Source organism: Myotis davidii, unplaced genomic scaffold, assembly GCF_000327345.1.
Source record: "Myotis davidii unplaced genomic scaffold, ASM32734v1 scaffold106, whole genome shotgun sequence".
NCBI classification, from domain to species: domain Eukaryota; kingdom Metazoa; phylum Chordata; class Mammalia; order Chiroptera; family Vespertilionidae; genus Myotis; species Myotis davidii.
Window position 1 is genome coordinate 335,201 of NW_006297290.1, and position 17,769 is coordinate 352,969.

At 34.1% G+C, this 17,769-nt stretch overlaps 1 protein-coding gene across 1 annotated transcript; it reads right to left on the bottom strand.

Annotated features, from left to right (window-relative positions):
- Positions 1-967: 967 nt before the first annotated feature.
- On the bottom strand, positions 968-5,529 carry CSN2 (casein beta). The gene is made up of 6 exons (XM_006773101.2): positions 5,471-5,529; positions 4,764-4,790; positions 4,514-4,540; positions 3,239-3,262; positions 2,840-2,881; positions 968-1,513 (listed from the first exon to the last, which is right to left on the bottom strand). Exons 1-6 carry the CDS (start codon positions 5,519-5,521, stop codon positions 968-970), a joined length of 717 nt encoding a protein of 238 aa, XP_006773164.1. The 5' UTR covers positions 5,522-5,529.
- Positions 5,530-17,769: the final 12,240 nt, after the last annotated feature.

The following is a 17,769-nucleotide window of genomic DNA, read 5'->3' on the forward strand; positions in this document are numbered from 1 at the left end:
TTACTCTGAAAATTATGGTACTCAAGCATAAGAACATAGCCACTGAAAAAACATATCTTTCAATAATGCAATTATATTTAATGAAATATAAGATGCATAATTTCAGGTGAGTACATAATACTCAACTGGTTTGAATGTACATGACACATTGATTATAAATAATTAATTTTGTATGTTGATGGAATTTGTCACTATCTTGGGCTTATTCAGGACAATGTAATGTAAAAATGTGTTAACTATAAAGACAATCAGTGTAATCACCAACAGTAAGAACTTACCAACTCTGAGGGGCAAACATTAACTCTGAAATCCTCTTAAACCTTAAAAAAGAGAAAATAAATAAATATACAATTAACTTCTTGGATAGAACAATTCTTCTAAAAATTCAATCAATGTGGGAGTGGGTGGAGGTATAAGAGGGTAAGAGGGCAGGATAAATGGTGATAAAAATTATAATTAAAAAAGTAAATAAAAATTTGGTGAATAATGAAATAGACATCTCACTCATTTGTCCTTTCATGTACATACAGAACAAGATGTGCATTAAAGCATGTAGAGAATAGATGTGCACAAGGAAAACTTCAAAACTATAGAAAATAATAGAACTTCTCTATTCTACACTCAAATTCCCAAATTCAGCTGTCTTTAGTACATTTCAATCTTCTTTAGCTATATTCTCTACACATCAATTAAATCAGATTCTCTGAAATAATTCCTTCTAAATATTTAATATCTTCTACATAGATAATCAGAACAATTCTTTCTAAACATCTGCGAATATTCCTAGACATCGGTACTTGGGTGGAAACAAGTTTTCTAAATTATTTTTTTGTGTAACTAGAGTTGAGATTCCCTGATGTCAACTATGTGCATTAGGATGTCCATTAAATATTCATTTATCCTTTTATTCTGGATATCTCACGTCTTCTACTATTATATATACGCATCATGAATGAAACAACAGAGTTCATAAAGTAGGACTTACTTGTTGAAAGTTGTAAACTGGGGCAATAGGTTGCGTCGCAGGGTAGAATGCCTGGGTAGGGTCAACCAGATGCTCTGGGTTCAGCATAAGGGCCTGGGCAGGCATCGCTCTCTGGGGGTAGGTCAGCACTTGCTGGGAAAGAGGCAGGACTTTGGACTGAGGAAGGGAGACCAGGGGCTGAGTGGGAAGCATGGGAGTCTGAAGAAGAGGCTGGGGGATCTGGGGCATCCAGGGCTGCAGCAGAGGCAGAGGAAGCTGTGCTTTGAGATCAGTGAGGTTTGGGATCTGGCGCTGAAGGAATGGCACTACTGGAGATTTAGGCAATTGCATCACATTGCGCTGAGGAATGATGGTCTCCTTAGCATTGGGGACTTCCATCACTTCGGGCTGAAGGAGAGGCAGCACCATAGCAGGGTGGGCAAGAGGCAGGATGTTTTGTGGGAGGACAGGGTAAGGCATGGGCTCAGCATAAGGATAGAAAAGAGGCTGTGGCTGGACAAAGGGGTGGATTTTGTCCTGGCGTTCATCCTGGAAAAAAAGAAAAAGAATCTTTGTGTCCATGATTCAGCTATAATTGTCACTCATGATGAATTAATCTCCTCTCTATTGAGGAATCCTGAGTGAAAGAGATGGAAAATCTTTTGCCTATGCTGGTAAATCATGTGAAAATCATTTAAATACTCATTGAAGGGTTTCTCATTAACCCATTCCTTTTTAGGGAGACCCAGATCAAACTGAAATCAGTGTTTAGGGATTTCAAGCTTGTTTCTCCTTTCTGAGTTGCTTTCAATACTGTGGCTTGCTGTATTGTACAGTTTGGTGCTCAGAGGGCATAAACTTTTCAACACGGTGGAATAATATTAAACCAAATTGTTTTACATAATGAAAGTTAATTTTTTTAAAAACGTAGAGGAATGTTTCCAAAGTTTACTTCTCTGTGTTTTAATGAAAAGTAAATCTTAATTTGTGTTTTAATTGAAGAAGTGCCTCAAAACCAGCTAACTTCCAGCACTGCTTTCACTGGGTGATGGTCATTACTGTGAGTCTTTAAAGAGCCATCTTTTGTAAATTTAGTTTTAGTTACAGAAATATTTGGTGTATGTTCCAAACAAATGGTAGCCATTGATAAAACAAGAAGTTGAAATAATATAATTAGATAACTATGCTACCACATGTGTAATTTAATGAAATAATTCTTTGTTGTCTAAGAAAACCTAATTTTTAAGCAAGCTCTGCTACTTATTAACTGTATGATATTGTCAGACAATTGTGTACTCAGTTGTTCTGTATCTCAATTCTCCCCTCTGTGCAATGTAAAGTCTTTTATGAACTGTATTCATCAATGTTAATATAAAATATACAATTTTAAAGTAAATCCTTGAGTATTTACTGTGTGCCAGCTCATCAACCCTAGGGGATTATTAAGATTCTCAGTTTATAGTTGAAGAAATGGAAGTGCAGAGAAACTTGGGGCCATGGTTATATAGCTAATCAATGATCAGATTCGGATTTGTGCCATATTTTCTTCCCATTTCTTTCATCAGCCTATCTATCTTGAAAATAAGGGAACCTAGTTCCCAACCTGAACATGTATCCAATAGTGTACATTTCTATAAAACTAGTGCACCATTAAAAAAAAGTGAGCAAATCAATAATTATTCTTAAGTATTTAGTCAAATTTCTATAAGTGGATTATGAGCTTAAAAATTCACTTTTATCTTTAAAAATATTTATATTTTATTTCTTATTCTGGCAGCATTTTATTACAGTTCTTTGGACTGAATAATGCACATTGTTTTGTATGGATTATATTTTATAATAATTTTTGAAATATAAGCATCATGAACAGATTACCTTTCTTTGTTGCTGTTCCTCATTTTCAAACTGCTCAGGTTTCTGTTAAAAAACAAATAACATGAAAATAAATAGTATGATCTGTAGTAATTAAATGTAGGACATTCTGAAAATATTATATTTAAACATAAGTGTTTTATCTCCGCCCACACACACCTTATGTGGAATATACAACTGAAATTCATAGACACAATAGTATGGCGATTGTCAGAAAGAAGAGGGTTGGGGTAAAGGATAAATGGGCTCAAAAATGGTGAATGAAGATGATTTGACTTAGGGTGATGGGCACACAATGCTATATACTGATCATGTATCATAGAAATGTACATTTAAAATCTATATGATCCTATTAACCAATGTCACTCCAATACATTTAAAAAAATAAAAAAATAGCTTTACCTTGTTGATGTGGGTAATGGATTCCTTCATAAAAATAAAAATAAAAGTAGGTTATGTTATAATGGAAATTTTTTTGCCAGTATGAATCAGAAAATGAAGAAATTACAAGGTTAATATGGGTGTCTTGCTTGATAATATTTAAAACACTCCATAATTACTGAAATTTATATGTTTCACTGTTTTGCACAAGCTTATTCTATAAAAGAGACAGATGAATGCAGTCAAGAAAGAAGAGGAAATAAATTAGCAAACATAGTACAACCGGAGGCATTTTATAGACCCTAGTTTTCCCTCTATGTTCCCTCCCCATGACAACAAATGAAAAATACAAAATCAACAAAAGGCGCCATCTGATTCTAAAAGAACAACATTCATTAATAAGAAATTATAAGTGTTAACACATTCTGTTCATTATTCTTAGTTCGTTCGTTATGTTCAGTCTTCAAATGAACTGTAAGAACTAAAATACTTTCCCTAAGGATCTGATAACCTTTAGAAGAGATAAAGTAATCCAGGTACCATTTATCAGGTGACAGACCCCAACAGTGGTGCAAGTGTACATATCTGCCTGACCCTCCCAGACAGACTTAAGACTAACACTAGTCTCACTGCTTCTTATTTACTAAAGTGACTCCTGTAATGACAAAATATGTCTATTTGCATGTCTGCCCACCCCTATATTGCAATTCTTTCCTATGGGCATCTGCTTTCAATTTGTAGCACGGCTCCTACTCAATGTAAACCCACAGGAGGTGCTCAAAAAGCAGGCAAAGCAGGGCATGAGGTCAAGGTGGAGAGAGCTCAAGGCACAAAAAAGGACTGGAGAGTTCTCTTAAAGAAGAGGGCGAGGCACAGTGACAATTCAAGTAGCAGCTGGCATAGAACGTGCTGGAATAGTGAGTTCTGCAAACATTTTACTCGGTTCTTAAATATATCATGGAAATTTACATTAGAATTTATATGTCAGAACTAGCTGCCATGACCTAAATGCCCTAAAGTAACACAATATAAGCAGGGGTGGGGAACCTTTTTTCTGCCAAGGACAATTTGGATATTTATATCATCGTTAGGGGGCCATTTAAAATTATCAACTTAAAAATTAGCCTGCTATATTTGGTAAAACATTTCATTAACTCACCCCTAATGCCTTGGCAGGGCCAGACCAAATGATTCTGCAGGCCTTATACTGCCTGAGGTGTTCCTCTCTCCTTCAAGAGTATCTAGCAATTTACTCTTCCTGAATGGAAAATAGCAACGGAGTGAACATTGTCTTACCTCACTGCTGGAAATGCTTTCTACAGTCTGTAAAGAAAAATACAAAATCAACCACTGGATCATCAAAGAATATGACTATTTTTTTTTCAATTTGAGAGAGAAAGAGAGAGAGAGAGAGACATTGATGTGGGAGAGAAACATTGTATAAGTTGCCTCCTGTCCTCCACAACCAAGGGTCGAACCCACAACAGCCAGGGCAGAATGTTAGTATTCATAATTGATAAATTTTTCTATAAATAAAATATCTTACCTCACTAGATACACTGAGTTCTTTTTTCTGTAAAAACAAAAACAAAACAAAACACCATTTAGTTTCCATGCCTAACTCATTTTCTCACTTTTCACCTTCTTTATGCAGAGGTGTGTCCTTCACAAACTTAAGAAACAAAAAAATGTTGTATGTCTTCTGAGATCCTTGAAATGCAATCGTGTTTTATGTCTTTTATACTTGATAACTTCAGTGATATAATTTTATTTTACCTGAGTGAAGAACAATTTTTCACCAGTAACAGAAAGGGAGTTATTTGAATTTGTTTCAAACACTTTCATTATGGTTACAAATATGTTTATGAATATGACTATTGTTTTATACCTCACCCCCTGGATTTCTTTGAGTAGACACAGGTAGGATTTGGCCTGATGCCCCAGGGTAAAAGGTACATCAGTTTCATCACTGACATGTTTATCTAGGCTGCACTACATGCAATTGTATTTGTGCAATATTACTCTTTTTTTATTGTTTTTAAATTTGTTTCTTCTTCTTTTGGCTGATGCTTATTGGTTTGTTTGGTTTTTTTAGGGACGGGTTTCCCAGTGGTGTAGAAAACATTTAACCAAGATTTATGGTCCTACAGGACTCTATTGAAATAATGGGTGAATGTAAGTGATTAACAATATATCTGTTGAAATTCAGCTTTCTATGTGCATTTAATGTTAATCATTTAGAGTTTGTCTTACCTCCCAGGCAAGAGCAAGGGCCACGAGGCAGGCAAGGATGAGGACCTTCATGGCTCTCAAGTCCTGTGAAAGGGAAAATGAGGAAATTATAGTGTAGTTGTCTAACCTCTTATTTAGGTAGAATTACTTTTTTAAAAAAGAACTAAAAACAATGTAAAATATTTGCATTTTAGAAAAAATACTAATAGAAGTTTTATTATACACCAAAGACAAAATCGACAATGGCAACTTGATCTTACATATCAATTTTATAATTTAATGCCAAGCATTCAGATTTTTTTCAGCTATCAGCTGTACCCTACCTCACCCTTTTTTTATCTCATTTAAATACACTGTTGTGTGTTTTTTCGAAAGATAGAAAGAAGCTTTAAATTTTATATAAAACTTTATTAATTGCTTCATTTATTCAAAATGAGTAATATTTATTTCACATTCTTAAATACCCGATGCTGTCTGGTGTCTTGATTTAAAATAATGGAACAAAATATTAAGGTCTCAACCCTGGTGAGTCCTCCTATCTGTTGGGAAAATACTGATTAAAGAAAATGTATACATAGAAGAACATATTTTGTTTTTACCTTTCTAGGAATATTTTGTTTAATCATATGTCCTTATTTCTAGCAAGACTGGGATCTTTGTTTAAGCATTTCATTATTTGCTTCACTTATACAGATGTTTCCTGGACTGAATGGTTTCTTTATTTTTCATGTGTACCCAGTACACAGTCTTCATCCTCATACTTCTAATGATGTCTCTTCTCCTTTGTGACATATAACTTTATATATCATACTCCATGTCTTTTCTTTTTTCTGTAATTTCTTGATTTATCAAAGGATCAGATTCTGTTGCCCAGTCCCTACTGCAGACCACTCCTTCTTGTAGCATAATAACTTAATATTTTTTAACAAAATGTATTCAATGCTTGACTTTGTTTCATCTCTATAATTTCTTGTAAAAATATTATTTGTCCTATCAATACACCTTGACAAATGATCTTCAATTTATAAACAGATTCATAAACTGAATTTCTAAACTACAAATATTTCATGAAAAAAGGTTTCTAATTCATCAGAAAATATTATTTTCTATATTTTAATGTTGAAATATTTTTCTTTTTAAGCAAAAATATATTTCCTAACCTTTCCTTAAGGTTGGTATAGAATTATTTTTAAATTTAATTTATTGTGGTGACATTGGTTAATAAAATTATATGTTTCAAGTGTACAATTCTATAGTACATCATCAGTGCATTGCACTGTTTACTTACCAGCTAATGTCAAATCTCTTTCAACCACCATATATTTGACTCCCATTACCCTTAACTACCTCTCCCCATTTCTTGTGGTAACCACCATAGTGTTGTCTGTAACTATAAGGTTTTTTACTTTGTCCTGTGTGTCCAGTTTTATGTGAGTGAAATTACATAATTCTTGAATTTTTCTGTCTGACTTATTTTGCTTAGCATAATATTCTCAAGATTCATTCATGGTCTTGCAAATAGCAGTATTAATTTTTACTTTGTTTAAGTAAGACCTCCATAAGTTTACAAATAATTTATTGGCAGATTTCAAAAAAGTGTTAGAGATGATTATGGTTATGAAAGATCTCATTACATTTTCCAAATTTATTATTAGCATTTTATATGCCATTTTTTAAGCCAGATTTCTTTATTGACTAATATATTCTCAGGTACGCTTTCTTCAAATCACTCTTTTGTTTTTGATTCCAAGCTATTTGTATATATTCTAGAATTTCTTAAAAGTAAAATGTTGTCTCTCTTTAACTAAATTCTGTATTTCATATGTCTATTTTTAAATTATTTTGAAACATTATAAATTGAATAATGTCGTATGCTGCATGTTGTAAAAAAGTTTGATTAATACACTCTTCTAAAAATTATTCAAAAACATTTCGAGTAGTATATGTTCCCAAACAATTCCTATATCTTGACTCAACATGCCACTTCTATACCTACCTGATGAATAAAGTTTTCCCAATAATTATTCCTATTCCCTTACAATAATTTAAATATATTTGCTTTAATTACTGTGGTATGTTTAATAAAATTGGAAGAGTTATTTAATTCAGTAAGGAGATTGTTAAGTTGTGTTTAATTGTTTTAAATTTATTGATCTCAAAAAGAGAGAGACATTGATATGATTTTCCACTTATTAATGCATTTATTGCTTTATTCTTGTATGTGCCCTAACCAAGGATAGAACCGTCAACTTTGGCATATTAGGACAACACTCTAACCAACTGAGCTACCCAGTCAGAGGCTGAAAATTGATCTGTTAATATAACCTGTTAACTACCTTGTATTAAAAAAATATTAATCACCATTATTATATTTTCTTCAACTCATTAAGCTTATGTGATCATTATAATTTTTATCAAATCTTTATAAGCACCTTTACTATTTTCACAAAAGTTTTTTAAAATAAAGTCAGCACTACATAAATACTTTTATTTCAAATACTATATTTTAAAAATTATTTTCTTCATATTATATGTATATATATCATATATCTATATATACCAAGCTTAAAATAAAGCAAAAAAAAGGACACACCAAACTTATATCTTAAATTCTTACCTTTCTTCAAAGTGGAGAACAAGAAGTGAAGAAAGAGCTTAGTGAATGATGGTCTATCTGCTTTTGTGGCTACTTATATACTATATTTAATGGTATGCTAATTTTATTGTTTGAAAAAATCAATAGTGAGTTTCAATTCCAAGAAATTGACATGATTAGAATATAATTTCTGCCTAATATCTGTCCCCAGAAATGCCCAGGAGCATTTTAACAAGGGAGCGATTCACATCTGATAAAGGAAATCAGTCCAGGAAATGCAATTATCTAACAACTAAAGGCAATCCTTAGAGCACAGTGACCGCTGGCTCAGAGGCCAAGTAATGAGACATAGGTTTCTAGCACTTGGTGGTTCGTCAAGATCTCAGCTGTGGGGAAACGTTAAATGAGAACGAGTGGAACACACGGGCTTCACAAAGGCCACAATTTCACACTAATCGGAGCAGTTGTTAGTGCTTTATGCCACTTTGGGGGGAAAATGACAAGATGAGTCCCTGATGGTAGCTTCGTTGTGTAAGTCAAATTACTCGCTCCAGTGACACTTGATCTGGGGATAAAAAATCATTTCTTAAAACCGTTACCTTGTACACAAGAGGAATAAGCCCCCCTCTGTAAAGAAACAGCCAAGAAAAGGAACCTGGATGGCTGGTATAAACAAAAAGAGGAGAAGATGAATAAACATGATATGTACTTTGAAATATAGGGTAGAAAAATTGAAATTAAATGATCTTATTTTCCCAGCTGATGGAATGATTGAGTTTTCAACTGAAAGTGAGACAAGTAGTGATGAGTTTGTGACATTTAAAAGAGGGAACATTTTTGGTTACTGTGAAAATAAAAATGAATGAAGATTTCCTCAGCAGTAATGCCTAATGAGAGTAGAAATCAGCTTGTTTTCTTTACCCAAGTTGATTTATGCCAAGAGGGTTGCATTACAATATCAAAAGATCAAGGGAATGTTGGGGTAAGAACAGGGAATTGAATGTGTTTGTACTAAAATTTCTAATCATGAAGTGGAAAGAGGAAATGGAAGTAGTTCAGTAATAAACCAGAACTCTCATATGGGCTCGAAGATAGAAAAGAAAAAAAAAAGGAAAAAGCAAGTCCTAATAAAAGTGAGCAATGTTAAGAAATACAGATTACAGTTTTTGACCAGCTGGAATTTCAGCATCAGAAAGAACAGACTTTCTGGCCCCGGCTGGTATGTCTCCGTGGTTAGCACTTTGGCCCCCACACTGAAATGTCTCAAGTTCAATTCCTGGTCAAGGTTCATACCTGGGTTGTGGGTTCGATCCCAGTGCCTAGTTGGTGTGCGTGCAGCAGGAAACTACGCAATGTGTCTCTCTCACATTCATGTTTCTTTGTTTCTCTTTTTCTTCTTTCCTTCCTCTCAAAAAAAAAAAAAAAAAAAAGACAAAAAAAGAAAAGAAAGCCAAAAAGAGACTTTCAGAACGATGACTAGATCCAAAGATATTCAAATATGCAGTATTGAAGATAGACTAATATGAGGGTTGTTGAAGGTCAATAGTTAAATATATTCCATTTTAACATCTTTGTTTGCCAGAATTTTGCTAGTCCCCAAGAATGCAACAACAATAAAAAACACAAAATTCTTGTCTCCAAGGACATCAAAACCTTTAGGATAAATTAATATGAAGCTGACTTGTTATGAAATAAAACAAACATTTTAAAAATACATATTTTGTCTATTTTTATTGATTTCAGAGAGGAAGTGAGAGGGAGAGAGAGATAGAAATATGAATGATTAAAGAGAATCATTGATTGGCTGCCTCTTGCATGCTCCCTACAGGTGATCGAGCCAGCAACCCGGGCATATGCCCTTGACTGGAATCTAACCTGGGACCCTTCAGTCCTCAGGCTGATACTCTATCCACTGAGCCAAATCAGCTAAGGTTGTATCAAACATTTTAATAAAGCTATAATAAGGTGCAATACACACAAGGGAAATGCCTAATTTATGTTAGCCGATGAATAGGAGAAACAAAGAGGATCTTCTTGAAGACAGGAGTCATGAGTAGGATCTTGAAGCCAGATGAAGGGTTTGACTTGAGGAGGAGAGAGAATTTTAGGCTAAAAAGAAATAAAGAAATAGGGTCTTGGATATCAGAAACAAGTAAATACAACTAAATCAAATCATAAAATACAATGAAGGGAGTCTGGAGATGAGAACAGAGAATGAAAAAGAGGTCAGATAACAACAAGCAAAGCATGCTGTTCTCCTTATAAGCAAGAATTATATTCTGAAAAGAAGACATATATATTCCTATATTTAATACTTTAAACAATAAAGGATTTTTTAAAAAATTATTCTGGAGATGGTGCGGATTTGCTGATGGGTTTTAGGACAGAGTTACATCTAGACAATAACTACTTGTAAAAAATAATTGATAATGCTACAAATTTATTAAATTGAGACTTCTCAGGTTTGAGCTCATAACTTTTGCAGTGAGTGAATGTTCATCAGCTAATGTTTATGGAAGGACGGAAGATTAGAAAAAGGAGAAATATGTAATACTTTAAACATAAAGAATTAAAAAAAAAAGAATAAAGGAATCTGGAGCCAAGGGAGGAAAAGGGTCTTTCCCAAAATCCACAATAATGTCTGAAGCAGGCTTCAAAAGTACTTAATATGTGCCTATTTATAAAAGCAGTCTTCAAGTTTTTGTTCAATTAAGTTCATAAACATAATTGGTTGATTGTGTTTTACACTGCCCGATTTTACACTGTTCTCTTTTTCTGTTCACTGTGTTTAAGAGGTAATACATTCAGGACTTTAGCACAGGTATATGCCCTTTTAAAGCAAGTAAATAAAGTATTTGCATACTTAATAACTTTCCTTTGTAATATAACTTGCATTTATATCATGCTTGATGTTTGAGGGAGGGGAACACTGCTAATTGTCACTATATTGCTTAGAAAACCTAGGTCAATGTCTATTGTCTGTTTCAACTATTCAGCTAATATTTATTCTTGGACCATGTTCATACTGAGCAAGTCAGAAGGCATGAAAAGAAAGGATGAAACAATCCTTGTCACAAGTCCTATTGGAAAGAGCCATGTCTGCTCTCAGTTACCATTGTCACTGGCAAATATTTGCATGATTTCTAAGAAAAGAAATACAAAAGCATTCATGCCCTACCCATTCAACATTTCCTTTTCATTTTCTCAGCAAAATGATTTACATATTGTACAATATATACAGCATTTCTTTATGACACCTTTTCACCAATTTTGAATTACATAAATCAGTACTTATTGAGTCTGTTGGGCCAGAATGTATATAAAATCTGGATCAAGAAAATCACTAACAACACTCTAGAGAAAAATGCTTGTCTAAGAGAAACTTGAAAATCCAGAAGTTTAACATCAGTGTCACTGGCTAGGTAAGCTTCAGAACATAATGACAAGTAGGTAGCAAAGTGCCATGTAGGCAACCCAAGATTTCCCAATATATAACTTGAGTTGCCATTTTGTAAGGTAAAATAAGAATTTTATCCATTGAAATTTTATATGACAACCCTCATTCAGAAGCAAGAAATAATCAAAGCAAGATGTTCTAAGACTACTTATCATAACAGAATGTGCTCATCCAAAGCTCTTTCCCATATTGGGTGACAGATCTGAAATACTCAAGCATGAGGTTTGGGTGAAGCGCAAAGATGAAGCCATATACCAGTAAATAACAATCTCAAGAAAGAAAGCAGATAGGAAACCAGGATAAAGAGTATATTACAGGGACCAAAAATGATAAAAAAAATTGAGAACTGTAAGATACACTAAATATTATCCATATGGTGTTTTGAAAATTTTTTTAGGGAAACTGAAGATGTGAGAATTTGCATTATTTGCTCAGGACACTACAACTGTTTAGAGATAAGGCTGGTACTAAAATCCTCTGTTTCCTGAGTAATATTTGAGATACTGTTTAATAACTGCCAATACATTTCAGGGGGGGGGAAGAAAGTGAAATGAAAAAATATTGTGAATTTGCATAATAATCCAGATTTTTGTATAGTATAACATATAATTGTTTCCTCTGACAAGTTATTAGATAAAAATAGATATTTCTGCATGATGTATATAGAGTATTTCAATTATTCCAATGAGATTGTTCAAATATAATAAAAACATCTTATATTTAAAACACAGTTATTAAAATTTATCAATAAAGTTAGTCAAGAATCAAAGAATAAGAAACCTATACCGTTCCCATTAGCCTGTCAAGTTTTCTTTTGTATTAAATGTTTATTTAAAATTTTTATTAAATATATTGGTTATAACATTATGCAGGTTTCAAATATACAACTCTATACATCATCTTGTATATTGTATTGTGTGTCCACCCCCACATCAAGTCTCCTTCTGACACAATTTATCCCCCATTTACCTTCTACCTACCCCACCCTGGTAATTTTTCTGATAATCACAATACCGCTATCTGTGTTTATGTGTGTGTGGCTTTTTTGCTTAATCCCTTCATCTTTTTCACCTAGCCCTCCAACACCCTCACCAAGACACCTGACAGTCTTTTCTCTGTATCTATGAGTCCATTTCTATTTTGTTTGCTTATTTATTTATTGGATTCCATATATATATTTTTATTTGTAATTAAATTGCTCTTGCTATTTCTCCTGCTTGGGATTTTGATCTTCCATGCTCATCCCCATACTCAATTTACCTGTTCTTAAATTCATTCTATCAGAGGAGATATTCTGGACTCTCATATTTAAAATGTCATCTGTGCCCTTGCCTGTTACTTTTTTAGAGCACATATCACCACCTGAGATATAGGTAGCATTTTTAAATTTCTGGTTTTCTATTCCCAATTATAATGTAAGCTCCAGGAGAGCGGGGGTTTTGTCTCTTTTGTTCTCTGCTATGTCCTCAGCATGCGGAGAAGTGCTTGAGAGCTAGACACTCAATACATACATCATTCAATAAATATTTGCTGAATGAAAGTCATTGGGGAAACCACGAATAGAGGGTCTTAGATCATTTATGGCTTGTTTTGTTTTTGTTTTTGCTTACCTGTTGTTGTGGAGTTAAATTAGGGGTTATCTTCAGGCTTCTATGGACTTACTGAAAATATGAGGATCCTGGAGAAGGTTGAGAATAGGAACTGTGGCTAATGAACCAGCAAAATATCAGAGAAATGTTAGAATTGTTGAAAAATGTAGGATATGAAATATGATGAAATAGATTAGAATTGGTTGACCTCATAGAAACTCTCATAGAAAGTTGAATCAGTATTAGCCAAACTGGGAAAAGGAATTGGTTAAAGGAATAATTATGGCATCTTAGTCTATCAATATGAAAAATTGAAATAAACACTATACACAAAAGATTATATTTCAAAGTTATTTCTCTATGATCCAAAACGGTGGTGGAGTTAGGTACAAGCTACACTCACCTCTTCCCAGCTCCAAACTGAAATTACAACTAGATTATAGAACAATCATCGTGAATCACCAACTGAAGACTAGCTGAAAAGAAGTCCTATAACCAAGGATTTACAGAAATCACATTGAGATTGATAGGAAGTGTGGAGATGTGAAAAGGGTTGGCTCCTTTCCCACAGACAGTCGCCCAGGTTCTAGAGGGATATCTTAGCTGAGGGTGGGGTTGAGGAAGAGATTCCCACTGGAAAACCTCAGTCTAAAACCCAAGCCAGGCTCTCTAGCCAGGAGCACCAGAGCCATGAAGAGGCACCCACATAACATCTGCCTGTGAAAGATACAGGTTTTCTGTCAGCCAGGGAGAGATGGGCATTTGCAAGAGACACAGGTACCACCTTGAAGGACCAGTGCACACAATTTTGTTTGCAGTCACTCATCCAGGGCTACAGTGGAGGGAGGGCGAAGTGGGCTAGTCCCTTGAGGAGAGACTGGGATTTGTGGCTGTGGGTAGAGAGCTTAAGGGACAGCTGCCAGAATCTCTGTGCTGAGCCATTCTCCCATACCACAGATGCCAACTTTCTTGGGTTGACCTGTTCATGCCTGGGATTAAAGCAATGATACCTTCTTTACTTTGACCTTACAGAAACCTCCAGCCCCTCAACCTTTCCACATATGTTTATTTTCTCTGCTCACTTCCAATTTTATTTCAGTTTTTAAAAATCGAGGATGTCAAGTTTATCACTTAGTACATACTTGCAATAACTCAAATGACTTCTGTGAAACTGTGGCTTTAAATAGCCCTACTTGTTTAAATCTGAATCCTAGAAATACCTTAAATTTACTCACACTGTCGTCCTACCAAAGACATTCAAATCTATAGGAAAAAAAGGTTTCATTTAGGTTTATACATAGACTACAACGCTACTCACAAGCTATTTTTCTTGTTTTTTGGCCACACACCTCTAATTCTTTTCCTTCAACAAACTATTCAAAAATAGCACTAATTTTTGAAGCATATAACTCATCACACTCATTAGTCAATTACAGAAAAAAAATCACCTATTTTATTGAGAAAATTGCATCTATTTGGCATAACTGCCTTTAAATTGCCACCTCACTCTTCTGTAAATTGACTAATGTCTGATCAGATCTCTAACTTTCTCCCTCCAGTCATAAAGTTTTAGATGAAACATAATTTCTAAAGATGTTTTATCACTGTGATTTGGTTTTCATTTCCTGAATCATCCTGAGTGAATTTATTTAATTAGGATTCTCTTTCCAATGAACATTTTGACAATGCATAAATACTATATTTGCCTGACTGGTGTTGCTCAGTGGTTGACACTCAACCCAGGAACCATGAGATCACTGTTTGACTCCTCTTCTAGGACACATGCCCAGGTTGCAGGCTTGATCCCCAGTGGGGGGCATACAGAAGGTAGCTGAATAATGATTCTCATCATTGACGTTTCTATCTCTTTCTCCCTCTTCCTTCCTCTCTCTGAAATCAATAAAAATATTTTTTAAATTATACTTTATATTTAAATATGTTTTTATTTATTTCAGAGAGGCAGGGAGAGGAAGAGAGAGATAGAAACCTCCCAGGCATATGCCCTTTACTGGAATAGAACCCGAGACCCTTCAGCCCACAGGCCAATGCTCTATCAACTGAGCCAAACCACTAGGGCTAATGTTTATATTTAAATCATTTCTACCTGAGATACAATTTATATATTTTCTGCTTTAATCCAGGGCCCACTTTATTATATCTATTCTAGAGAAGAAGATTGTAGTTCATGGAGGTTAAGCACTCTGCAAGGTCATTGCAACATTTATAATGTTCATTATACTTCCTTCCTGAATTTTCACCTTCTTGGCTTCCACAGTTCAAAATTACCTGGAAATGATCATCTCTTCTGCTGTTCTTTCCATTCTAGGAAATTTTCATGGACTTCTCAAATTTTATTTCGCATTTCCTTGTTGCTATCAAAGGGTTCTGGCCTTTGCCCACTTCTCTTCTGATTCTACAGCAATATAACATAAACTGGTTTTTAGTTAAATAAACTGCATGTGTTTTGTCATAGACTGTAGAACATACGTTCATTGCAGGAGAAGTAAAGAAGGGAGAGGAGAAAGAGAAGAAAAGTATGGGGGCAGGTGAGAAAAAAGAGGAAGGAAAAAAAGAGGATAAAATAAGAAAAGGGAAATTCAGCACAAATATCATCATAAATACTCATTCAGAGATTGCATCTTTATGCCACCAACTTTATGCCACACTTGTGATATAGCAGTCACTCTTTATTGTTTTTTCCCTTGTATTAAAGTCACTGACATTTTCAAACATTATGGTGCTTGGTTGTAGTTTATATGATACCTGTTTTATTTAATTATAAAATAACAGGACAAGTTCTGGTCCATCAATATTCTAAAATGGCCTACTGTTCATGGGGGATGAATCCATATGTAACACACAAGGCTAGTCCTATGTGTAAAGTCCACTGTTCTTGTTTCCTTCTTTCACACATAATCCCCACACTTCCTATCACCTTGAAGCAGAAAATGGTGTGTGGAATAATGCCCACATATAAGTGTCCCTGCCTAAAATATGGGTGAGTTAGGTTAACTGTAGGTTATTACCTAGATTTTTTTTAGTTTTTTTTTTTCCTCATGTCATAGTTTGGTAGTGGCTTTGGGTCGCCAGTTTATACTTTCTTCAGTAGGTTGTGAATATCATAGGTCCATTAATATAGTACCTAGTAGAGAAATTACTGTAGAAATGAATGAAGGGGAAAAGAATGTGAGGCAAATAAGCAAGAGAGAGGGAGGAAAAAAGAGAAAGGAAAGAAGAAAATCATTTGACAGTCCCCAAACAAATAAAGCAAGATGTATTTCAAAAAAAAATCATACTTATTTTTATACTTACTGAGCCTTGTATGACTTTTATCCATTGAGAATATACTAGACAATGGATTTGTTTCGAACTGAGAATTGGCTAAATATCTACAAGGAGTAGAAATCAATAAAATAAAGATTATGAATTATTTAAATTGAATTGGACTTTATTTGCTTTAATAAAACATTAATAATGTTTTGTTTACCACCTAGAAAATAACAATATCTAATGCTGTTGTTTGAATATAGCATAGAAGATTTACCTAACAAATATTATCTTAAAGCACTTGATAAAAATTGAAACCTTAAATTCTATTTATAGGGTCAGGCCTACAGAAACATAATGCACTTATGAGTTGATTATGTGGTTTCTCAAAATTTATTGTAAGCAAGGAATCACCTAGAGATATTGGTAACATTAGATTGCTGCTGCACCTCCTGGATTCTGATTCAACATGCCTGGAAAGAAGGCCTATAAATTCCCATTTGCAACAAGTTCTCCAGTGATGCTGACTGAGATGGTTACATGAGCCACATTTTGAGTAACAAAGGACTTGGAAACCAAATATTCCTAAAGCTTAAAACTGACTTTCTGTATATTCAGTTCTGAGTATATTACTTTATGCAACCAGTTGCAAAGAGCTAAATTTTTATAAAAATTTACCTGGGGACTTCATGAAAATTATTTTTTCCTCCTACTTAGGAAGAATCATGCTAAAACATCACTTCCAGTAGGAACATAAGCCCCTAGAGACTCAAAGAAAGTAAATTCAATACCAAAACATATGGATCCAGTTACTATGTGAGACGTAGAGGACTGACCTCTGTGGTCATTGGAATTTAATATTAAGATTTGTTTTATTATCTTGTACTCGATAGGTCACTGCATTTTGACAAACATTTGAATATACTTTAGGACTTAAATATTCCAAAGTCAGTAGAATAGAGGTACATTGTAATAATTTGTAGGAGACACATTTGAAATAAATGGTGACTCTAATTTGATTATTATAAGAGTTACCACCATATATTTAAAAAAACTAAAATTTTGACAAAATAGTATCATTTTGGACATGGAGTTTTTCCATCTTAGACATGCATTTGTTCAAACAGAGCAGGTGGTGTTCCTCAAAAACACTTTTACCATTTCAATTCATTTCCACGCTTACTTTACTATAGCACACATTTCTCTGAGGCTTGTTCATGTATAACTAGACAAACACTGGGATTAACACATGATGGGCACAATTATTTCCTGGTCACTCTGCTTCACAATCTCCTATTGTAAACTTTAAGTCTATTTTTAGTATCTTTGGGGACAGATTTGGGCCATTATTTTTAGTTCAATATTTATCATCTTATAGTTGACATGATTTAGAAAAACAAATGGAGGATTT